Raw genomic sequence first — 26,189 nt, 5'->3', positions numbered from 1 at the left:
AGCTTGAGTATTCTACAATTAACTCTTCCTATGAGTTAATTTAAAAATAGCTCAGCAACGTACTTCCCACTTTATAGACTTTATTGTTCTTTCATTTGATTGATCAATCTGATCATGACGCTGGCATAATAGCTAGTTACAATAGTATAATTTTGTAATGAGAGAATTAATGCAGCAAAATTAACCTTCCTCATGTGCCTGCCTGATGTTGCCTCATCTATAACAGGGATAATAAATATATTACCTAGCACCTCCTGGGGTTATTGTGAGAATCCAGTGACATAATGTCTACGAAAGCAAGGTTAACTAGAAAGGACGTTGCCCTAAGAGTCAGTATTCAGGTGATCATGAGTGACCTGATTTCTAAATATCAATTTCTTATTTAGAAAAATTGACGTAATAGTCTATAAAATGAATAGAACAAGCTAGATCATTTTGAGTTTCATTTGTAACTCAAAATTATCTATTTCCTGTGGCCTACTTTGTACGGTTATTATATGGACTAAAGGAGAGAGCTCTAGTCCATGTAAAGGAAATATGGAATGTGTGTTTTTTTGCTTATTGAGGTATAATTTGCGTGTATTAAAAACTATCCATTTTAAGTGTTGAATTTGATGAGTTTTGATAAATGTATATGGTTGTGTAATCACCACCATAATCACGATATGGAATATTCCCATTCTTCGAAAAATTTCCTTGCTCCCCTTTGCGTTTAAGCCCTTCTTATCCACCCCCTTGCCCTGGCAACCCCTGATTTGCTTTGGTTTCACCTTTTCTAGAATTTAATAAACTGGAATCATGCAGTATGCAGCTTTTTGTATCTGGCTTCTTTCACTTTTGAGATTCCTCCGTGTTAGTGCATATATCTGAAGTTTGTTCCTTTTTAATTCTTGATAGTATTTCATTGTTTGGATATCCTGCAATTTGCTTATCCATTCACCAATTGATGGCATTTATTTAACCATCATGAATAAAGCTACTATGAACATTCATATAAAAAAAGTCTTTTTATGGACATATGTTTTTGTTTCTTTGGAGTAAACACCAAGCAGTAGAATTGCTGGATGATATGGTAAATGTATGTTTAACTTTATGAGAACCTGGCAGTCCCGTTTTGGATTCACATCAGCAATGTGTGAAAGTTTGCTTTATATCCTCAGCAGCATTGGGTGGTGTTAGTCTTTTTAATTTGAGATATTCTAGTGAGTGTGCAGTAGTATCTGATCGTGTTTTTTAATTTGCATTTTTCTAAATGATTTTGAGCATCTTTTCTTGTGCTTATTTGCCATATATCTCTACTTTGGTTCAGATCTCTGTGCTCAATGTTTGATAATGTTTCTTTTGTTAATAGCACCTTTTGAAGGACAGAAGTTTTTAATTTTGATGAAGTCCAATTTATCATTTTTAAAATACTTTGTGGGTTTTGCCTCATATGTCTCACTTAACCCAAATTACCTAAGATCTTTTCCTATGTTTTCTTCTAGGAGTTTCATATTTTAACTCTTACATTAAGATCTATGATACATTTCAAGTTAATTTTTGTAGATGGTAAGAAGTAAGGTTTGTTTTTCTTTTTCAAATGGATATCCAAGTGTGCCAGGACTCTTTGTTGAATAGAGCGTATCTGACCACGAATCTGGGACTGTCTCTCAATTCTGCCCCATTGATTAATGTGTCTGTCCTTAGGCAATACTACACAGTTTTAATTACTGTGTCTTTAAACTAAGTCTTGAAATAGAGTTTTTAAGCTGTCCAATTTTGTTCTTCCTTTTCAAAATTATTTTGGCTATTCTAGGTCCTTTGAACTTCCATGTATGTTTAATAATCATCATGTCAGTTATTGAAAACAAAAGAGCCTGTTGAGATGTTGGTTGGGAGTACATTGAATCTATAGATCAATTTGGGGAGAAGTGACATCTTAACTATATTGAGTTCTCCAATCTTTGAGTATATAGCTTTCCATTTATTTGGTCTTATTTTCTCTTAGCAGTGTTTTATAGTGTACATTGTACAGGACTTTCAATTGTTTTGTTAAATTTATCCTTAAATATTTTATTATTTTTGATACTGTTTAAATGAAATTGTTTCTTAATTTCATTTTGGATTGCTTTTTGCTAGTTTACAGAAATGCAATTGATTTTTAAAATATCCTTTTTTACCTGTGACTTTGTTAGATTTGATGATTAGTTTTAGTGGTGTTTTTTTTCATGGTACATTTCTTATTAATCTAGTTTTAGATAAGAGATGTTGGTCTATTTTACAGGAATGGAGATGAGGAAAGCCATTTGTGATGATGTCTTGTGTAGCACTGATAGAATGAGGCAGTGATTGTCCTTTTCAAATTGTAACTCTTTGGTTTGGACTGTTTGTAAGTTGAGGCTGTGTATATTCTGATATATTTGACACTATTTATCGTAATTTTTGTCAATTTTTTGTTCAGGGTACTTTGAGGAATATTTTCTCTGATTTCACTGGCTTCCCTATCATCATCTATGAAAAGAAAATTCTCGTTACCAAGAAATTTTTACCCATTCATTGATAATTACATTTACAAGAAGAAACATGAATACCTCTACTTTATGTTGCTTTATACATAGATATAATTTACCTGCCTTATCTTTAGTGCTGATTTTAGATCAAGGGAAACAGTATAGAAATATAAAATTTGAAAGAAAAAGTAAACTGAGTTAATAATGTAGCTGGTAAACATCTGTTTGTTTGTGTATGTTAAAACTTGAAAATGACTTCTATTTCTATGTTGTGTAGCAGGAGCTTTTATAAAACTTGGTATCCTCACCAGCAGAGAGATTTTTCTAAAGAAGTAAATTAAAGAGAAATGTAGCAGTCCTTTCCCTTAAATAAGAAATATTCTTTCTGTTTAATAACAACTCCATGGGGGGTGGTTTTTTATCTTAAGTATTCTAGAAACACTTTTGTGAGGTTGTGCTCCATAATTCATAGCTGTCCATAGCTTCCAAATTTCTTCCTTAAATAGAGTGTTTTTAATATATTTTTAATAGAGAATATATCTCTGCATAAGAAAAGACCATACCTTTCTTTTTCAGAGCTCTTTGGTGACTTTACCTTTAGAAAAATTTTCTCATAACACATTAATTCTGGCAGCACCAATGTAAGAAGATAATATATTTTCCCTTTTGTGTGTTTTTCTTCAACCTAGTAACTGAAGTGCCTTATAGTCTTCATCATGAGCTTTCTTTGAAGAGCTCTTGGTGCCCTTTATCTGTGCTGGATGCAGACGTGGCCAAGGCTGATGTTCAGCTGGCTTGCCGGAGTGTAACCTTGTGGATTCAGGAGTAGTCCTGAATAACTACTCCTGATAACATCAGCATTCAAAATACACTTCTAATTTGTATGCCACTTACTTTGGTGTTATTATTCAGCCATTCCTTTAGATACTTTTTCCTGATAGAAAGCCAAATTATCAGATTCTATTTAGTCCCATTGTACATAAGATCTACTAATTTTGGAAATAATATTACAAACAGAAAATCTCTTTTTCTGGATTAGTCACAGGAAATGATTGAGTTTTGTGTGTAGACTGATTGGTTATTCAGTTGGTTAGAATGCTCTGCTCTTGCAGCTGGTCATGGAGACCAGTTAGAGTTTCGACGTTCCTTGGTCATTTACTATGATCAGCATATTTTAACTACATGCTGATGGTCCCTAGATGAATTGGATCACAAGTAGGATTAAGGATGGATCAGAGCAGAATCATTACTATAACTAGAAGAAATTACTATGAGTCAAACTGCTGACCACTGCATTTCCAGTGTTACCTTTTTATGCAAAGATTACCACATTTTACATTTCACTTTTAATTGTGTGTATGTTTACACGTTGTGTTTAATTCAGCCCTTTGTGTGGACAGTTTATTCTTGGGATTGGTTATTAATGTGCCCTATCTTTTGTCAGTGACATCACTTGAAACCAAATAATGAAGGTGGAACTTGGGAAAAATCCAAATTTTCCCATATTACCCTAAACTCAGCTCTTTTTAACTCCTTTCTTTGTAGTGAGAATTGATATTATCATTTAGTTGAAAGAAGCAAAATATTGGTTAGAGTTATTCTTTAACCTTATTTGTCACCTTTTTGTCACATGTAGTCAGACTTTTACATTTGTATGTCCATCAGTCTGTCTAAACTTGTTGTTGTTGTGTGGTTTTTTTTTTTTTTTGGTGAGGAAGATTGGCCCTGAGCTAACATCTGTGCCAGTCTTCCTCTATTTTGTGTGTGGGATGCCGCCACAGCATGGCTTGATGAGTGGTGCGTAGGTCTGCACCTGGGATCCGAACCAGTGAACCCTGGGCCACCGAAGCAGAGCATGTGAACTTAAGCGCTACACCACCCAACCGGCCCCTCTAAGCTTGTTTTTTGATTACCTGCAGATGATAAAAGATTTCCTCAAAAAGAACAAGCATACTTTAAACAAGGAGCTGGAAGTGAAGATAAATCCTTGGTATTTGCCACACATGGAATAAATTCATATGTTACAAACAGAAAGAAAATTGAAATCATATGTAGACTGAAGATTTTTAAAAATCTTTGCATTTTTTAGATAATGTCCAGGCCAGGGTTTCTGAGCAGTCTTTCTAACCCATTTTATATTTTTCCTTGTGCTTTGTTTATCCTCTTTCTAAAATCCAGCTTATTCTGTAAGGCTCTCTGTTAATTTTTTGGTCACTCTTACAACTGCCCTATACTCCTAATAGTTGTGAACCTGGGGACAATTCTTAGAGGCAAGCAGTATTTTCACATGCCTCAAATACTTTCTATGTTAATTTTTTTAGTAATTATTGTCACTAATTTGCCTCACAAGAGTTATGTGTGTAGATTTTTGTTTTTTCCAGTTGGTATGTTTGAAAATCAGATGTTTAAAAATATAGTTAGTAATTGGCAATAAATTGCTTTAACAAATATAGTATATGTAAAGAAATTACACTTTAACTTCAAAACAAAACGAATTTCCAAATTAAAGTTTATGGAAGTTCTAGTGTTGTAATTATAAAGGGAAAACTGGAACTTAGAGAATTTTTCCCTCCTGTTTTCCTGCTGCCATTCTTGCTGCTCTCAGGCCTGTGACTTCTTCAGCCTGAAAGTCTTTTCAGATTGAAAGGTGACTATTCTTGCAATCAAAGTCAATCTTACAGATAATGAAAAGCGACACCCCTGCACATTTCCAAACACTGAAGCCTGAACTTATATGATATGCTTTATTCTCTCTGAAACAGTCTGATGTTTCAACATATACTATTCTTGAATCAAAGTATTCATAATGATGCATTAAAAGTTTAGTGAGTATTGTTATTTATTTTTAATTAAATGACTGAACCTGATGAAGAAAAGATAATACCTTTTGTAAAAACAGAATGTGTTCTTAGTAAATAGCTAATAAATGTTACAAGTCCTCATCTGTTAAATAGACTAGTTTGCCATGATGAAACTATCACATAGCACCTACTTCTGTGTTCTTGTTTTCTATTTTAGGTCACAGTGTGAGAAACGTCCAGGCCTTTGCAGTTCTTCAGAACGCATTTTTAAAAGCAAAAACCAACTTCCTTGCCCAAATCATCCTTGACGCCATCACAAATATTTACATGGCTGACAATGCCAATTATTTCATCCTAGAGTCACAGCACACACTGTCACAGTTTGCAGAAAAGATTTCTAAACTCCCAGAAGTACAAAACAAGTACTTTGAGATGTTGGAGTTTGTCGTTTTTAGCTTAAATTATATCCCTTGTAAAGAACTTATTAGTGTTAGCATCCTCTTAAAATCGAGCTCTTCTTACCACTGTAGCATTATTGCAATGAAAACACTTCTTAAGTTTACACGGCATGACTACATATTTAAAGACGTGTTCAGGGAGGTGGGCCTTCTGGAGGTCATGGTAAACCTTTTGCACAAATATGCTGCCCTCTTGAAGGATCCGACTCAGGCACTAAATGAACAAGGTAAAGCATTTTCCATAATTTTATTTTTATTTGACAAAGGGGTTTGGGCAGGGAGTTTTGTTCATGTTTTCCTTTCATTTGGTTATTAATTTGAATGACTTACTAATGTGCCTTATTGTGACATCCTTGTGAATATTTCCCAGAGTTGACTTGTTCGTTCACTCTAGTAGGAAATTGTGGGGCATGGGGGGCCTAGAAATATGTCATTGTTATGGAAGAGAATTTAAGGTAAAAACTAAGGAAAATGTTTATGATCCACATGACTAGTGTCTACTACTTTCTGTTTCTAAGAGGGAATAAAAAAAGCTTCTAGAAACAATTGGGATGTTTAGGTGCCTCAAAATGTTTTTATTAATTATAGAGAGCAAATAAATATATTTTTTTAGTGATGTTCTATATACACACATGTATTAGGTACCTTAAGTTTAATGTTTTTCATCCTTTCTGATAAATCGGATAAAGCATAGTAGTATCTGGCACTTAGTAAGTATTAAGTGTGTTATATGAGTTAATACGCATTGAATAGATAGCACTATTCATAAGCTTTTCTTTGTCTTTCATGCATTAAAATCTGGAATTCTCCTGTTGTCCTCTTTGGTTAGGAAAACCTCTGTGAGAAGGATACATTTAACTTCGGCATTTTCCTTTTTAATATTTGTTAGATAACTAATTCTAGCCACACCAAAATAAAATCTGTAAACATTGATTGTGACCTTACTTTTGGTAGCCGGTGGACATGTGTATCATTTTTAAAGGTTGTATTATATCAGTTGTATTATTGGTAAAAGTGAATATTAAAGAAATATTTTTAAAATTATTAAGACAAAACTGAATCAAGAAAAAATAAGCTTATAACTTCTGTGGTTTGGACCTGTGATCCTTTTTTTCTAGTGGACTCAAGAAGTAATAGTTCAGTTGAAGACCAAAAACACCTGGCCTTGTTGGTTATGGAAACTTTGACAGTGCTTCTTCAAGGATCAAACACAAATGCAGGTAATTAGAAAAGCTACTAACAAATGCTTTGGGGAGGATGTTACCTCTGGTTATGTCTTCTCTATTGATTCTTGCTTCTGAAATGCTCCTATCGCTTATAGAAAAAACTGTTGATTCAATAATGGTACTGTCCTGTCTCTAGAAATATAGTACTTTTGATCTTTATAAGTATATTAATGACAAAATATGTAACATTATTATTTCAAAATATGTTCTTATATTTTATTTCTTTTTATAGTGTGCTTTGTGTTTGAAGTATTTTTCTGTTCTTTGCTTACATAATGCAGACTCTTAGTTGAATAACTTTGCTTATTTAAATATTTTCCAAAATATCTGCTTCTATGGTGATTTTCTTAATTTTTTGATAATTCAGGTTAGAGTATTATAATGTTACAACCCTAGGGAAATATTGAAAAATGATTCTCTAGTAAAACTTGCCTCTCCCAGGTAAATTAGATTCATTAAACCTTTTGCTTTATCTTTGGTCTCAACTTCTCTTCAATCCTTTCTACCTGTCATTAACAGATAGTCCACCGGTATTTATAAAATATCCCTCTTGCTTTTGAAAAAGATTGAAATTTTAGCCAATGTCAAAAACCTTTCGGGCAACAATGTCAGTACAACTTGAGAGGAGTGGGTGATGGGGGGATTGAGTTCAGATGAGTAGGCTGGACCCAGTTCCTATAGAGCTTTTTAGGCCATGCTGAGGAAGTTGAATTCTATTTTAAGTGTAGTGGGAAACTGCGAATGAATGAATGAACAAAGGAACGAACCAGTGAAGTATCGAACGCACAAATGCATGCCTATTGGCCTGAATGCAGAGGAACTCAATATTTAACATATTTAAAGTATATTATTTGTCCTAGGCACCATGCTAGCTGTTAGAGATGTAAAGATAATTCTTGCCCCAAAGGAATTACAACCGTATAGAGAAAGATATAAACACAAAATTATATAATTATTTATTGATTTATTTATTTTTTTGTGAGGAAGATCAGCCCTGAGCTAACATCCATGCAAATCCTCCTCTTTTTGCTGAGGAAGACTGGCCCTGAGCTAACATCCGTGCCCATCTTCGTTCACTTATGTGGGACGCCGCTGCACCATGGCCTGACAAGCAGTGTGTCGGTGCGCCCGGGATCCGAACCCTGGGCCGCCAGCAGCCAAGCACGCACACTTAACCACTATGCCGTGGGGTCAGCCCCATATAAGTAATTATTTAAATACGGTTTTGGCAAATGCCAGGACAGAGTTGAATGAATTTAGTATGTAATTCAAGCAATAAGTATTTTGAAATTTAATGGATATGATATTAACAGTTTGTCTATAGTATAACGCATAATCTCCTTATTTCCACTAACTAGGTTTAGTTGGCTGAGATAGTCAGAAACATAACAAGGATATACTAATAAGAATTAATTTGGTGAATTAACGTTTGATGCCATGACCTAGAGCTACACAGGGAGGGACTGAACAATTCTAAAGTAGGAAAGTGGCGAGCTTACTCTGTATGACTAAAGTCATGTAATATATCTCCTAGAGTAACAGACATTTTCACAAAATTTTTTTCTTATCGACTCTTTTCCTTGTTAAGAAAGATGTTACTAGCTGTGTGACTCAGGCACTTGAAACAGTGCTTTGTTCATAGTAAGTATTAAAAAAATATTAGCCGTTATGATTACCTAATGGACACTAACTGGCAACAAGGTAGTAAGTAAACATGGCCTTCCATGTGCTAAGTCTCAGGCATGTAATTTACACTCACTTCAGGGTCATATTTATAAAGGTAGCAGATAGAAAGTCACTAAAGACAGGACAGTGGAGGCCGGCCCCGTGGCTTAGCGGTTAAGTGCGCGCACTCCGATGGTGGCGTCCCGGGTTCAGATCCTGGGCGTGCACCGACACACTGCCTCTCCGGCCATGCTGAGGCCGCGTCCCACATACAGCAACTAGAAAGGATGTGCAGCTATGACATACAACTATCTACTGGGGCTTTGTGGGGGGGAATTAAATAAATAAAATCTTTAAAAAAAAAAAAAAAAAAAGACAGGACAGTGGCCACTACAGCAGAATACACTGATGCTTATTTACTCAAGAAACAGTTATAGAAACACAAACCAGAAAGAAATCCAAGTTTAACGGGGGACCAAACATATAAACAAATAGTACTAAGACAGGTATAAACTATTGTAATAGTAGTATATACAAGGTACTTGAAAAGCATAGAGGATAGAACAATTACTTTGGAGGAAATACTAATTAGTGATTTAAGCCACGTGGTCCTTTTTTTTTTCCTACTCAAAGATGTTATTTGATGTGAGAACAGTATCACTCGTGGGCAGGAGCACAGGCTGTAAAGGTGGGCTATCTAGTCATAAATCCTGCTCAGCGGCTTGCTAGTTGTGTGACCTTGGCCATGTGACTCAACTTCTGTGTTTTCTCATCTGCACAGTAGGGGATGAGGATTAAATAAATCAATCTACATAAAGTCTTTGGAGCTGTACAGTGACTGATGCTTTCTGTTATAGAATTTGTCTTTTTTTGTTCATGTGCTCTACCTAACTAAAAAGTTTGGTTCCTTGTCATTTTTCTCATCATAGAATAATTTATTCCATTCCTTTCTTGCTTCTATTTTGGAAGCTTTGTCCAGTTTAAATCTCATTTATTTGGAGTATTGTTTGTCTGAAAGCCTTGTACATAAATTGATTTCAAGTATTGTTCAGCTCAAAGCCTTTACATAAAAATATTGGATCTCTTTGGTGTCTACTTATGGAATTTCTGGATGGTCTAGATTTGGAGAATTTGGACATGGTGAACATATCAGGGCGTTAATCTTGCATTAAGAAAATCTAGAGAAAATCTGCATGTGCATTTGCTGACATCCCACAGTGCAATTTTATATTGTATTTTAAAAGGTGAAATAGCTGGGTACATTTTATTTGCTTTCTTTTGTTTGCATTCTTTTGAGTTACTCTTCCTACAAAAAGATCAAATTTTAATTCATTTGACTGGTCTCAGAACATGTTAAGTTAGCCCATGTTTCTTTTTTCTCCCTTCTTCAAGGAATTTTCCGAGAATTTGGAGGTGCAAGATGTGCGCATAATATAGTGAAGTACCCTCAGTGCCGGCAGCATGCCCTAATGATTATCCAGCAGTTGGTGCTCTCTCCAAATGGGGACGATGACATGGGCACTCTCCTCGGGTTAATGCATTCGGCCCCACCAACAGAATTGCAGTTGAAGACGGACATCTTAAGGGTAAGTTTAATAAGTGTCTTGTTATTACTCTTTTGCTACCAAAATCTGTGGTTATTTTTAAATAACTTAAAGCTATTTTTGCAGTTTTTCTTCAAGTCTAAAATTATGTCAAAATAATAATAGCAGAAGAAAAGCGAGTGTCTTTGACCTGGCCTCCAAGCCCCTTGGGATGTCGTCTACTTCCCCTCTGACCTCCTTTCCTAATACCCTCACCTCATTCCTGCCTCAGACGTCACAGGGAGTATAGCTACTTTCTAGAATCATGTATTTCTTATATTAACTTTTGCTGTACTCAATTTCTCATCAGTAATGAGAAGTTTGCATTTTTTTATTCATGCTGCTGTATATTGCATCCTGTTTTGATCGAGTGTAATGACAATTTTGAATATGCATTTTATTTTAAAAGCAAGATTAATCTGACCACAATTTATCTCTTAGACAAGAAGGAAATCTACATGCATGTCAATATTAGGGAACATTTGTATATTTGAAGGGATTGTTGGGAAAAACAAGTGCTTTCAAAAGATGATAAGGATACCAACTTTTTTAACATACAATTTCCTCTTTTCTTGATACCTTTTTTGTTTTTTTAATTCTTAATTTTATTCTTTTTTTTTTTTTTTGTGAGGAAGATCAGCCCTGAGCTAACATCCATGCTAATCCTCTTTTTGCTGAGGAAGACTGGCTCTGAGCTAACATCTATTGCCAATCCTCCTCCTTTTTTTCCCCAAAGCCCCAGTAGATAGTTGTATGTCACAGTTGCACATCCTTCTAGTTGCTGTATGTGGGACGCGGCCTCAGCATGGCTGGAGAAGCGGTGCGCTGGTGCGCGCCTGGGATCCGAACCAGGGCCGCCAGTAGCGGAGCGCGTGCACTTAACCGCTAAGCCACGGGGCCGGCCCTCTTGATACCTTTTTAATTGGATTTGTAAAATATTGATAGTTAAGCCAACAAAAGGTAATTGACTGACCCATAATTTTAAGGCAGTGTTGTTCTGGTAAATGGTAATAACTGACTCTCAGACTGGAGTGGGGCAGGAGGGGGTCTGTGATTTGTTGCATTTACTAATTTCCATGGTGTGAATGCTCCCACTGTGACCTATTTCAGGCAACTAAAATGTTACTGAATGTGGATTGACAAGAGATGTACAATAGCACTGCGTTATATAGTATGTCAAGAGCATAGATTTTAATAAAATATAGAAAATAACTGGGAAGTGATGAGTTTCGAGTATTTACTACTTTTGTTTTTAAAATAATTAATTTAGTGGGTAAATTTAGAGAGCTTAATTTTTAATTATGGTTGTGTTTTAACAACTGGCATGCAAAATTCCAAAAATATCACAGTTGGCTCTCAAGAGCCGGTATGAGCTGGCTCCAGCATTCCAGTGCTTTAAGGGCATGAAGCAGTGTTGGGAGGCAGCAAGGAGGATTTGGGATCCCAATTTCAATTTCCATTTTTGCTACCTTCAGAACTGCTTCTCAGTGCCTCATTCAATTGACACAACCACAAACCTATATCATTTAATTTGTAATTATTTGTGCACAAGCCCCAAATTCCATGATATGTAGTATTTTATAATTCTGCTGGTGCACAAATTTGAATTGTATGTGTTATAGTTATGCAAATATAATATGTAGCTGATGATTTTGTCTAATTAACCACTTAGCACCTATATCTCATTGTAACTTTGGTGTTTCCTACCTATTATTAGTTATTGATTTAAGCAGGATATTAAATTATTCATGGTATTTGAAAATTTTCAAATACTGAGATTATACTATGATAATGTTAGAATGCCAGTTTTGAGTAGGAGGAGCTGGACTTATCTAGAAGTACGTCATGTAGAGTATTGGACTACGGGTTAATAAGCACTGTTTTTCTAACCTCTATCATGATTCTAACCAGTGATATGATTTTGCACATATTACTTTAACTCTGAACTCACCCTTCCTTATATATAAAATAATACTTGTCCTATTTTCCTCCAATATGTTTCTGAAGATGATGATGGTGATGGGCTTATGTGCCAGGCACTTTGCTGAGAGTTTACATGTATTCCTATGAAGTAATAATAAGTTATTATTAGTCTCAATTTTGCATAAGAGGAAACTCTGACACAGAAAGGTTATGAATTGACGGAGTTAAAATTTCAACCCAAGCATTCTGACTCTAGCCCTTGCATTTAATCTGCAGGCTAGGTTAGAAGATGTTTAAAAAGAAAAAAAGTTATGAAGTCTTGTGTTAATATCAGTCAATATTGCAAGTATAAGTGCAATTTATTAAATTTGACAAGATATGGAAACTATATTGTTACCAAATCCTGATAAAATGAAAAATTTATTGGTTGCAGAATAATGGGAGGAATACATTGTATTTTTAAATTTTATTTACATATACAGATTGCATATTTCCTGTCTTTTAAAATAATAAGGTATAGGTATGTACAATGAAATCTTCATAATTTCTGAAGTAGTATATTTCAAAAAGGTAATCATAATATAATTTAGTCTCTCCCTTCTTGAAATACCATTAGAAACGTGAGAGCTATTTTAATAAAATAGCCTTTTCAAATATAATGATTGGGAAGATTATAAGTTGTGTCTTAAGTACTATTAGATACCCCTGGTGTTCCGGTTGCTGAAACAAAGGGAAAAGGAGCCTGTGTATCTGCAAACAGATTTGAAAATGCTGTTCAGGGAAGGATAGTGTCATGTTTAAGTACATGAACAGGGGAATCAGACTGCCTTGGGTGTAAATCCTTCCTTTGCCTATAGGTTGTGCAGTCTTTGGCAAGTTATTGGGCCTCAATTCCTCATCTATAAAGTGGGGGTGATAATAGTGCCTAAGGCATAGGATTATTGAGAGGATTAAATAAAGCTAATGCATAAAAGCACTTAAAGACGTGCCTAGTACATGGTAAGTGCCCCATAAAATGTTAGATAATTTTATCATGTGTTATTTTTCATAATAAACTAAGTTAAAAGTATGACAGTTCAGAAAATAATTGATAGTTATGAAAGATCGTTTTACTTGTTTGGCCTTCAGGTTTTATTTCTTAGTGCTTAAAGCTATTCTGCGAAAGAGCATGGTTTCAGCCCTCAGGCTCCCATTCACTTTGCAAGAGAGAATGTCTAATAAGTCCTCTGAAATGACTTCTCTTTCCAAAGCATCAGTTTATGGTCACTTTATGTGAATTGAAATACATCAGGTCTTGGCTACCCTGACCATCTCTCTGATCCTTTCTAGAATAAATCAGTTTGTGTATACACACAGTCATAAGTTTTCTTGATTGTATAAAATTATACTAGAATATGTATTTTACTTACTGAATAAGATTTTTTTGTAAAAATCACTGAATTCATTGATGTCATCCGTCGAAGACACAAGAAAAGCTTTTCAGCCAAGATTTGGATATAGCCTTATTCTGTCAAAAGGAATGTGTGATAGTGTTTCCTAAAATTATATTCTGCCTTTAATGTGGCATTTTTTAATTAGCAAAATATTTGATATGCTTCATAGGACTGCTTATTGGGTAAATGACAAAAACAGTCACATCAGATATTTACAAAATGATGTTCGCCTTTGACATTCGTGTACTTGTTTCTTTTAATTTGAATTATAAGTTTGTTTTGTTTTTTGTCCCCCGTAGGCCCTTCTGTCAGTCCTTCGAGAAAGCCATCGTTCAAGAACAGTTTTTAGGAAAGTTGGAGGATTTGTGTACATTACGTCCTTGCTTGTTGCTATGGAGAGATCTTTGAGCTCACCACCCAAGAATGGCTGGGAGAAAGTGAACCAGAGTCAAGTGTTTGAACTTCTCCACACTGTGTTCTGCACATTGACTGCAGCAATGCGCTATGAGCCAGCCAACTCTCATTTCTTCAAAACAGAGATTCAGTATGAGAAGTTGGCAGATGCCGTTCGATTTCTTGGCTGCTTCTCAGACCTAAGAAAAATAAGCCCCATGAATGTCTTCCCCTCAAATACACAGCCATTTCAAAGACTCTTAGAGGAAGACGTCATCTCGATGGACTCAGTGTCACCCACTTTACGGCACTGCAGTAAACTCTTTATTTATCTCTACAAAGTAGCCACAGATTCTTTTGACAGGTATGGGTCTGCTCTGTGATCTGTGTATGATTTCAACAGTGAGGCTTGCATGATAAGTTAACGTGAAAGAAAATGAAAACAAATGAATCTTCTCTCTTGTTTGCTTGTCCGTCACTTTATTTGTGAATATTGCTATTGCTCTGATGTTAAGTTTTTCAACATAGACATCTGTGTCTTATTTATAAATCCAGGGCCAGTTAGCTCTTCATGCACTTAATGGAACAGTTTCTGTAAAGTTTACTTTAGTGGTGGTGTTTACTCTTGTTCTCTTTTTCCTCTTTACTCTCCGCAATATTAGGTGCATCTGGACTTATTGATATTAGTTATCAATAGGAGAACATGGTTATAATTATATGTATTTCCAGACAGATGATATATTCACAACATTCATAATCATTCTGAACATTTCATAATCCTCGAAAAATGATATAGCTCCTTAGGAGCCCTCGATAGTTCGAGAGTCCATCAGACTCGTTTACTCATTTCCTCGTTGAGCAAGTACTGAACGAACACCTGCTGCATGTGGTTCATTGTGCTGAGCATTGAGGGTTGAGCTCAGGACAAAACTGCCTTGGTCCTGGCCATCCTTTAGCTTAGGTGCAGACACATAAATAAACAGTTACAATAGATGGTGATAAAATCTATGATGAGGGAGATCCAGGGTTCTCAAGGAGATTGTAGGAGTGCCACTTTACCTAAATCACTTATTTTCAATTCTTAAACTGTGTTTTCATTTTGAAAATAACGTAAGAATAATCATGCTGCTAATTTGTCCCAAGCGTTATCACTTTTAACAGTTACCATAGTTTTATTTCATAAAATAAATGATTGTTTCTGTAATGCCCCCGTAAATACAGCAAGTAACTCTATTGGAAAGAGCGTCTAATAGGTTTTATCTCCTGTACTCTGAAATATCTACTTTAAAAGATCTGCTGAGATGTTTCTTACTTCTTAACAATGTTTCTTCAACCTTAATATTTAGATAAGAAAATCCTGGTAACGTGAGAAAAATTGTTTTCCAATTTTTCCCGTCTTGAAAATAAAACTTCATATATATTGTTAACCTATAGGAAACATGGGATAGTGTAGTGTTCTAGGAATGAGCTGTTTAAATTTGAAATTTGTACATTTAGATTCAACCTCTTTTCCCTTGTTTTCAACTTATTCTAGTTAGTATGCCTCATTTTTAGTTTGCTGTGTCAGAAACAGGGCTTACAGCACTCTGTTTAACAAGTGTGTTCAGTGTCAACATTCATGGACAAGCATCTGCCTTAAGCATGCTTTTCTCTCTCCCTCAGTGCATGTGTTGTAGTCTTGTTCCTTGTTTCTATTCAGTATAGAGGAGGTTCCTTATTAAGCTTTTAGTGGTATTTCTTGTGAAACTAACCAGCTGCGAGCCTGGTGTTCTGTTCTAACCTCTCTGAACCGCCCTGTTTTGTCGTCTAGTCGTGCAGAACAGATCCCTCCTTGCCTGACAAGTGAGTCTTCTCTCCCCTCTCCCTGGGGTACACCAGCTTTGTCCAGGAAAAGGTACTGATCTTATAACAGAAGTCAATCTTTATTTGTGTGGGTTTTTTCCTTCTCTGCTGAATTATATGTTAATGTAATGATTGTGCTTTGTAACCTCAAATTTTTTTTGACTTTCTATTTGATTTTTTTTTTTTAGGTTTTAAAATTACAACTTCTTTTGAGTAGTTTTATGAGAGTAAAATGTGTTGATTCCGTGAAGATATGAAGGACATGTAGAATTTTGTCATGCAAGTCTATTATTTAGATTAAAATATGCATTTTGCTTTTAGAGCAGGCATATCTTTTATTAAAATCAATTTAGAGATGAGGGCTTAGTGTATCTTTAAGTAGAGTACTTTTCTACTTCAAATGTGCTTGGAATCGTCTGTTGGTTTTTACTATTTGTCCAGAATGACCATCGCAGCTCTGGCAAGGAAATGTGTGTTTTCTCAGTCAGGTTCGACTTGTTGAAATGTGATGCACTTATGGAGATTTGTCCCAGCTAACCTTTGAAAAAGTAAATAAAAACCTAACCCAGCCCTTACTTTCATCACTTCTCTGTAAATCTCTTTCTAAGCTGATCTAGTCTACCTCGTATATAAAGAACCTGCAGTTGATTGACAAGAGTACAATTAAGATCCATTTAAGATTCTATTTGCAACCTGTACTTAAAGTGATCATAGACTGTGCAGTTGGCACCAAATAGTCTTCCTTCCCCTGTTCTCCTCATAACCAAGTATGAGTCCTTAAGTCTTATATTACTGTCCTTCCATTGTGGCTTTTTAAGAATGAATCCTGAGGTTCTGCTGTGTTGTTTAATTTTATTTCTATTGTTCATATTTTGAAACTTGAATATAGTTGGAGTTATTGCATCAAAAGTATTTGTTACAGATTCTGTATTTCAGTATATTTCAGCCATAATATCCATTAGGTATATGGAAAGACTTATATTTTCCTTTCTCTCTTAAATTTACACTGCAGCCTAAAGCTCATTTTCTTCCAGCAAATCATGGCATAGTCATAGTTCAGCAAATCATAGTTCAGAATAGTCTAAAATGAATCTAACGTTGTTCAATATATTTGTATTTAAAAACTACTATTTCTTTTTTTCTTTAAGCGCAGTTCTTGAGAAACCATAAAATCAAGTTGAGTTGACCTAGTGTATTTTTCTGTTGCTAAAATAAATTAGGTAAAAGGTGTTCTTTGTGTTTGAGGATTCATGTGTGCTCCCTATGCCGGAGAACTAATGGATGCTAGAAAAATAGTTTCAATTACTAAATAGTGTTCATTATTAAAAAATCACATTTATGATTCTATCATAACTGGTAAAGACTTAAAAATTGCTGTTTAAAAACATTTAACCCCAGGGCCGGCCGGGTGGCGCAAGTGGTTAAGTGCACGCGCTCCACTGCAGCGGCCCGGGATTTGCTGGTTCAGATCCCGGGCACACACCGATATAGTGCTTGTCAGGCCATGCTTGTGGCAGCGTCCCATATAAAGTGGAGGAAGATGGGCATGGATGTTAGCCCAGGGCCAGTCTTTCTCACCAAAAAAAGAGGAGGATTGGCAGATGTTAGCTCAGGGCCGATCTTCCTCACACACAAAAAAAAACACAAAAAAACATTTAACCCTTTTTAAGTATTAACCAAAAACTACAAAAAACTCTCCATAAAAATTTACGGATTAAAGGAACACATTAAAAAACAATCCATCAGAACTTACTATTTATTTAAATGGTAATTTGACAAAGGGAAAACAACATTTTATTCCATATCATAGAGTTACTTAACTTAGATCAAAAACGGTTTGTCATCATTAGCAACACAGCTACACGTCAGGATGCCAAGTCTTTGGCTTGAGGAGAAACTGTCACTGAATCAGCAGTCCTAGTTGAATGAGTTTTATCCACGGGAATTTTAATCAGCCTTACAGGTGATGTTACCCCAAGGAAGCTCCTGACACTGTTCATGCTAATAAGATCAGTGTTGACATTTTCAGGTTGCCATTCTGGTCAGGTTACATACATTTTGCTCAGTGATAAGAATCATAAGCTAATAGGAAAACAGTGTTTTTATTTCACAAATGTAGTAGCTTTTGAAATTAGACTATTTCTAGACATCTCAACAAATTACATCAGCTCGTGGGCATCTTTTTCTTATGGCAAAACATGGGGGTTTTTTGGCAAAAGGAGAAACCAACATTGTATTAGTTTTTACGGCTTGTGGAACGTTTAGATACTAAGGAAGTTTGAGCTTGTGATACTTGTGTGGCATGTAAAATCCTGGAAATTCTTCTCCAATTATTTTAGGAATTGGGGAAAAAAGAGCTAGGAAACCTCATATTTGGAAAACTAAAACTCAACCTTTTTAATTATTCATTATTCAGAAGGAATAATGGAACAGAATTTTAGCTAAACAGTATTTAATCAGATTTAGAGGAAGTGAAAACAAAATACACAATGTATCTGCAATGGAGAAAAAGTGGCGAGTACTAGTTATCATTCAAACATGGTATCCATTACTTAGTACATAAGGCAAAGCAAATTCAGAATTTAAATATTTGTGTATAGTCCCAAAAGAGCTAGATGAGTCTTAAGTGTATATGACAATTTAGATTGAAATATTAAGTAGCAATTTCTGTAAATTTTAAAAGTAACTGCAACATAAAAATTAAGTAAATTTTGAAATGTCATTTTCTCCTGTCTTTGCAAATGGGTAGTTCTTGCTTGGGAATTATCCATTTAATAAACTTACTATAATCTCTAAATTTAAAAAGTGGTAATACCTGTGGTGATACTTTAAGTGACTTAGTAAGTAAGAATTAATATTATATAATGCCTATTAAAATAGACCTAATTTTAGTTAATGAATACCATGTTTTAGATTTCTACAGTGATTGCAATATTTTTCTAGTTTGAGAAGAATGAATGCAGTTCCTATATCAGAATAAGATAAAAAATGTTTACTACTCTAATAGTTATATATTAGTAAAGAGTTTGGTTTCCAAAGATATAAAGTCTTCTTCCTGGGTATATCCATAATTTAAGTTCAAATCTATAGTAAGTCTGACAACTCAGAAATAATTTCGGAAGGCCTATAATTAAAATACACTATTAGAATCTTATGTTTTTCTCAAATCTGAGTTATTTTTTGTATGTAATGAAAACAGTTTTAATGAAATTTCTTAATTCAGTGGTTTGGAATTCCTGTTACACGATGGAGGTATTATAATCTTTTTTTTCTAGATGGATCCAATATTTTAAAGAATAAAGGGAGCAGCATAGGAGGAGGATACCTATTGGTAATAAGTGTTTAGAAATCTTTCTTAGTAAGTTTAGAAATTAAATCTTTCTGAACAAACACAGCAATAAAACAGGGAGTGGAAACATGAGTGGGTGGAGGATATGCTGACTTTAAATAAACTAGGAGAGCCCATGTGCTTTTTTATAAGTGAAGCTGAGTACCTTCCTAGAATCTCTGTTAAAAGGAGAATGGGACTTTAAAAAAAAAAAAACAAAAAAACACGGCAGTGCCAATTCTTTGCTACTAAATCACTGACTTAAAGCATCTGTTTCCCAAGCTGCTCTTGTGCCAGAGCTGAAACTGCACTGCTCCTAGTGACAGAGCTCAGCGTTAGACACGTTATGCTGAAATGGATTCATTGGAACAAAGAGCTTCCATAGGCTGAAGCCACAAGCATCTGTTGCCTAGTGCCAAGATACAAAATGTGCAAAACTCATGAATTGTAGAAGAATAATAGTATGAACTAGAAAGTGGAGATCATTGATGAGAAGAAATGTTGTATATTCAGGGCATGGCTGGCTTTCTACCTCATTGAAGCTTGTTAAGTAAAATATGCCTTTTAAGTTTTTAAACATTGCGATGAATGCTTTCAGTAGAAGAGGGGTAATGCAAAAGGTGAATGTGGTTCCAAATAAACTGAAGGAAAACTCCCTTGATGCTTCGTATATTTATGCTCAGATAGCCGAGATTCTGAGCGTACCCTGCCTCTGTTGACCCAGTTATAGAGGAGGCCACTTTGATCCTGTTAGTTCTTGATTATGTTACCCATGGTTTAAGGAAAGGTTAAAACACATAGGGGATTTCAAAATAAAACAATCTCTTCTCATTGAGGGATTTAATTTAACTTGCTCTTTCATCACATATTTTCAGAACTGTCTCCTTTCCTAGAGTTTTGAATCACTGTGATTTCACTGTTTACATCTTCTGGTACAGGTGCCATTCTGTAATGAAATGATGCAAACAGTGAATGGTAAAGACAAATAAAAGCCTAGAAGAATTGATAGGTGAATTGTCTATATGTGACTTATTAGGAATTGGTAATATATTGCTTTTTTATATCCCAAGCTTAAGGTGTTTTGTAACCCTTCCCTGAATTACAAGGATTTTTGCTTATCAGCGGATAAAGATAACAAAAGATGAAGAAAATGAACAAAGAATGTGCTTGGAATTAAATACCCAATTACCCTTCTTTCTTTTTTATAGGCATGCATATCATTCTGTTTCAACTCCCCCCATTTACCCTCCTAAAAATGCTGACCTGAAACTACACGTGGCAGCTCCATCTCTCCAGAGTGCTGATGCCGTCATCATCCACCCTGGGGCCATGCTTGCTATACTGGACCTGCTGGCCTCTGTTGGGTCAGTGACACAGCCAGAAGTAAGCTTGGATATGTTGGTTCCTTCCCGTCTTTAATGAGTGAAAGGATGTGAGTGATTGCATGAGCAAGGGAGTGGGGCCAAGAAAGACAGTGTGGTGGAACAGTTCCATATCACATGCTAAAGTAGATAAAAGAAAAAACAGGATTTCTCTGTTGAATCTTAACTTTCTTAATGAATGATAGATATGTATGTTTTAGAGTACAATTCATTTGTTACAAATGCAACCAAGACGGTTACTTCTGGTGCTGAAATTAATTCTGTTTCTTCTTGTAAATGCTACTCAGCAGTGGAAATTGTTAATAAATAGTACAGAAAGAAAAATGACCAGAGATACCACTTTGAGGCTATTTATCTGTTTTGACTTGTAGCATGCAAGAGTTTGGGTGAACTAGAGTTTGGGTGACTAATTTTCTTAAAATGTTGTGTGGCCTCTAAGGGCTAAAGTGTCACAACTGTAAACAATAGGCATTCCTTTAAACTAGTTATTTACCCACATGAAAAAGACTTTACACCCACTATTTCTATAAAAATAAAAATACTGTTAGTTATATAGTCAAGTAATATGAAAGACTTAGAAGAGAACAGAGTCCAGCCAGGTATGCTTCTAGCGAAATGAAGATAGGGAATGTTTGCCTAGCCCTGGTCTGGAGTTAACTATATCACTCTAAGCCAGCTACATAATTCATCTGAGTGTAATTTGAAGCATGTAGAGACCTTATATTAAAAGGTGTGCTTCATGTGGAGAGAACTAGCACCTGTCTTACTAAGAATGCCCTGTGGCATGGATTTCTTTGTTAACTTTAGCATGCTTTGGACCTTCAACTTGCCGTGGCAAATATTTTACAATCCCTGGTGCACACAGAAAGAAACCAGCAGGTCATGTGTGAAGCTGGTCTTCATGCACGATTGCTGCAGCGCTGCAGTGCTGCGCTGGCTGATGAGGACCACTCGCTGCACCCGCCCCTCCAGCGGATGTTTGAACGGTTGGCCTCTCAGGCCCTGGAGCCCATGGTGCTGAGGTCAGTACGTTCTCTTTTTCACATTCGAATGGGCCACGATTAGTAGTGGCAGTTCCCAAAGTCTTTATATTCAAGAGTTCTCGTTTTAATAGGTGTACATTCAGTTATCTGTGGGCAAAACCAAAGCACAACTAAAATTGGCAAAATGCTCAAAATATAGGACTTATAAACAGGTACATCTAGTTATTAGTAAACAAAGGATGTTTCTGTCCTTTGGTTATTTCTTCCACTTGAATCTAGCAAACTCTCATTTTCCTTCAAAAATAAAGTCATGTTACATTTATGTGACTTGCATCTACTTTGTATTTAAGAACTTTTTATATGTAAGAACTCTTTTAAGAAATATTTTTTTTATAGATTCAGAGAAAGTTGTAAAGATAGATCAGAGGGGTTCTGTGTCCCCTTCACCCAATTTCCTCCAGTGGTTACATCTTATGTAACTGTAGTACAACATCAAAACCAAGAAACTGACATTGGTACAATGTATCCATGTATGCTGTAGTTTGCTGTTATTTATCACTTGTAGATTTATGTAACCACTACACAATCAAGACATGAAAAAGATCTCCCTAAGTGCTACCCTTTTATTATGATACCCACTCCTCCAACCCCTACATCCATAAACCCTGGAAACCACTAATCTGTTCTCTATTTCCATAATTTTGTCACTTTGATAATTTTGTCATTATATAAATGAAATCCTACAATATGTGACCTTTTGAGATTGGCTTTTTTCACTTATACCTTTGATATACATCCAAATCGTTATGTATCGATAATTTGTTTCTTTTTATTGCTGAGTTATATTCCATGGTATCGATGTACCTTCCACAGTTCAACCATTCAAGAAATACATATATATTTTAAATGACCTTTTTTAATGGAAGAGAAATATTTTTTTATTTTTTAATTTTTTTTGTGAGGAAGATCAGCCCTGAGCTAACATCCATGCTAATCCTCCTCTTTTTGCTGAGTAAGACCGGCTCTGAGCTAACATCTATTGCCAATCCACCTCCTTTTTTTCTTTTTCCCCCCAAAGCCCCAGTAGATAGTTGTATGTCATAGCCGCACATCCTTCTAGTTGCTGTATGTGGGACGCGGCCTCAGCATGGCTGGAAAAGTGGTGCGTCGGTGCGCGCCCGGGATCCGAACCCGGGCCGCCAGTAGCGGAGCGCGTGCACTTAACCGCTAAGCCGTGGGGCCGGCCCTGGAAGAGAAATAGTGCACTGTGTTTTGGGGATGAAATATTTTAAAAAATATTTTCCTTGAAATTACTAGCCACACAGATTTACTATATAAATCATCTTGTTCCTCCTTACAAAAATGCAGTCATATATTTTATCACTTTCGGACTATAAGCAGCTCTCTTTACAAGACAATTTTTTTCTGCTGTTAAAGTACTCCTTTTTCATAAAACTTTGAGGAACTTTCTTAAAAATGGTTGAATTTGATCCGTAATTTATATTTTTTAACTAACTCCAAACTAATGATGGATAAGAAAAACCCATGTGGTAAATATTTGGTGAACAGTTTTATACTAGGCCACATGCTAGGCCTTGATAATATCAAGATGAATAAGACATACTGTGTACTCACTTTGTCCATCATCTTATAGATATATTCAGAGACCTAAAATATTGAAAATAGCATGGAGATTTTCTCCTAATCCTTTTTTGTCATCTACTTTAAAAGTAGACTGTCTCAGACCTAATACTAATATTTTACTAAATATCTTATACTGCCTAGTTAGATGAACAGAGTAAGCAATGGAAATCAGCCATCTGGACGTGCTCAGTTTTCACAATGAATGAATTCCCAGAAGAAAAGGTCACAGGTCGTACAGGTGCCTTGCTGCTGATAAGCCATCAGTTATAAACTAATTGCATATCAAATTCTACAGGAAAAACTGGCAAAGGGTACCTGCATTTTAAATTTTGGGTTTTGTCTGCTGTAGAAGTATTCTATCCTTTTTCTTTTTTTTTTTTCTTTTACATGATGCCATAAATGACTGGAATGAATGACTCTTATTACTGTAACTCCTCGACAATTCACTGTGTTTCTGTGCATCACAGTGCAGGAGAACATGCGCCTCGGATTTCATTTTCTAGCCCTTCACAATAGTCTGTGCTTGGTGATTAAAATGTAAAATTAGCATTGTATATTATTTATAATAACTATTTGGATTTCTTTTATATTTTAACTAGTCTGTTATAGCTCATTAAATCCCATTCTTTGTGTGTTTGGCTTATGAATTATATAAGGAATAACTCTACTTTTTTCTTCTTTAGGGAGTTTTTGCGTTTGGCAAGTCCATTAAATTGTGGTGCCTGGGACAAAAAACTGCTAAAACAGTATAGGGTCCACAAACCAAGTTCACTGAGTTATGAGCCAGAGATGAGAAGTAAGTTGACCTTTGAAGTTACCTTTTTTGGCTTATTTTGTATGAAAATCATGTAGGGGATGAATATTATTTCAAGAAGTTTGACTGTGAAAGAAAGGAAAGAGAAAGGTTTGTCGTTGTTGTTTGTTGTTATTTAAATGGAGAAATGCAAGATGTGGTTAATTGACTGAAGAAGGGAACAGTTGGAGGTAGAAGGAGTCATTAATGTAAGCAAGATCCAGAAGAGATGAGAATAATGTGCAGAATAACCCTTAGCTTGCAAGAGGGAGTGGCTCTTTCTCAGAAGAGTCACAATTGCTTTGCCTGTCTTAAGTAGCCTTGCTGCCTGGGCTCAAGAGTGGTTGACTGGATCACTGCAGGCTGTGGGTTTGTGTGACAGCTGTTGCAGGAGGACACCGAGGACAGGAAATTGAAAATACTGATAAAAGTAGTTGAAGAGATACACCGAGGAGTATAGGCTGGTTAGGGAAAGAAGTGAAGCCAAGCAGCTAGTGATAGGCTGGCAGAAAAGATAGATCACTGGACTGGAGAAAAGTGCTTAGGCCAAAAAGCAAATGTAGTGAGAGCAAAGGAATGAGAGAACTGGAGGAATGGGGCGGGATAATGGCGGTCAAAATTGGAGCAGTGAAACAAGCAAAGAAAAGGACTGTGCCCAGAGAGTGGCTTTGGAGTGAAGTAGAGGCGAAGCTCATTGGAGGGAAGGCGGTCGTACAACTAGAAGTGAGGTGTCAGATGGGTTGTTCATGTGGACCTTGACATCCTTGACAGTACCCTGGCAAGAACTAATACAGAGAGGGGACTGAAAATGAAATGCCAACAATAGCAGATGGGCGGTTTCTTAGTGAGGTGTGTGATAGTAATGCTGATGAGGAGCCTCCAAGGAGGAGGAGTTTTTGCATTAGGCTGATGGAACGATGATGGGAGGTTAGCAGAATACGGGCGCTGCCTCCCAGTCTGGCACAGACCAGGGAGAAGCAACTGATTCCGTCTCCTCAACAGCTGTGGAGAGAGTGTTCTCAGTAGAGAGCTCAGTTGCACTGGATTTCCTCCCCATGTTAATGCGGTGGTTTTGTTGGTTTTTTACCTTACAATTCATTTTGTATCATTGTTAGCCGGAATGATAAGGCATTTGTTTTGATGGATTGAAGTGACCATTACTAGTGAAGCAGGAAAGAATTAAAACTTAGAAAAGTAGAATGGCTGCTCTGAAAGGACGTAGTGATCATTCAGTTCAACACTTTGTTTTCAGGTGCAAATCAGAGAGATAAAACAACCTTCAACCATTATTTCAATCTTAATTTTTCCTCCTGTAAATTCAGTGGTTAGTGAATGCTGTGTTTGGAAACTTTAAGATCTTTTGATTTCCAACACAGTTTTATTGGAAAACAGGAAGTATTGCAGTTTTTCATATCAATTAATATACATCCCCTAGATATATATATATATTTGTTATTGTTGTTTTTGTACTTTACACAGTTCTTTAGAATTGAGTTGTGATTTCCTTTGCAAAGAGTAGAAACAAAAATAGTTCCTTTTCCTAAGAGAATATTGAAATATTCTTTGGTTGCCTGAATATTTAGCACATTTCAGAGAGAAACAGTTGCATTCATGTAGTTTATCTTGAGAGGGAATATTTTGTCCATTAGATTTGTAATGTATTCCTGAAAAATAGAACAGTTTGTTTAATATTTGTCTTTTCATTCTTGAGTTCTTATCATTTACATGTATATAGGAATTTTTAAATTCAGGTACTTTTGTGATCGCCTGTTTAATTTTAATAGTTGTAAGGGAAGAATTAAAAATGAGGAGAAAATGGGAGAAGCAAGTGTCTGCTATTTATCTCTGATTTTTTTTTCATAAGAAAGATGACCTGTTTCTTTCCATTATAATGCTTCGAGAATATTTTGCTTTCTTCTCAAAGAAAAATAATAAATAATTTTTTGAAATAAAAGTATAATCTGGTTTTTGTAAACATTAACTTTAATTTAGAATTAAATTTCACTATAACTGTGACTTGGATAGTGGTTATTGGTGATTTTTATTCTTGTTTGTACTCTCTAGTTTCCAACATTTCTGCAATGTGTTTATTACTTAGAAGTAAGTAAAAAAACGTACAATTTAAGTTTAAAAATGAGGACAGAGTACATTAAAACTGGATAATAGCTTTGGTATTTAAAAGTAAAATTATTGTGTATTAAAACTGAAGAGTGGTATTTAAAACTAAATCAGCCTTGTAAAGTCAT

The 26,189-nt window shown here is 35.5% G+C and overlaps 1 protein-coding gene across 11 annotated transcripts in view; it reads left to right on the top strand.

Annotated features, from left to right (window-relative positions):
• Nucleotides 1–26,189, top strand: part of WDFY3 (WD repeat and FYVE domain containing 3) — a 258,056-nt gene that overhangs the window by 124,096 nt on the left and 107,771 nt on the right. For 10 of the 11 annotated variants that reach the window (XM_058547432.1, XM_058547433.1, XM_058547434.1 and 7 more), the window contains 8 exons: nt 5,508–5,975; nt 6,867–6,968; nt 10,032–10,225; nt 13,878–14,335; nt 15,782–15,865; nt 20,350–20,524; nt 21,331–21,545; nt 23,834–23,946. In XM_058547432.1, coding sequence (XP_058403415.1) covers nt 5,508–5,975; nt 6,867–6,968; nt 10,032–10,225; nt 13,878–14,335; nt 15,782–15,865; nt 20,350–20,524; nt 21,331–21,545; nt 23,834–23,946 — 1,809 coding nt within the window. The remainder of the gene's footprint in view (nt 1–5,507; nt 5,976–6,866; nt 6,969–10,031; nt 10,226–13,877; nt 14,336–15,781; nt 15,866–20,349; nt 20,525–21,330; nt 21,546–23,833; nt 23,947–26,189) is intronic. The other variant, XM_058547437.1, reaches the window with a different exon arrangement.

This window comes from Diceros bicornis, chromosome 8 (assembly GCF_020826845.1).
Source record: "Diceros bicornis minor isolate mBicDic1 chromosome 8, mDicBic1.mat.cur, whole genome shotgun sequence".
NCBI lineage: Eukaryota > Metazoa > Chordata > Mammalia > Perissodactyla > Rhinocerotidae > Diceros > Diceros bicornis.
Note: the sequence above shows the minus strand (reverse complement) of the source record. Positions and strands in the feature narration are given on the sequence as shown.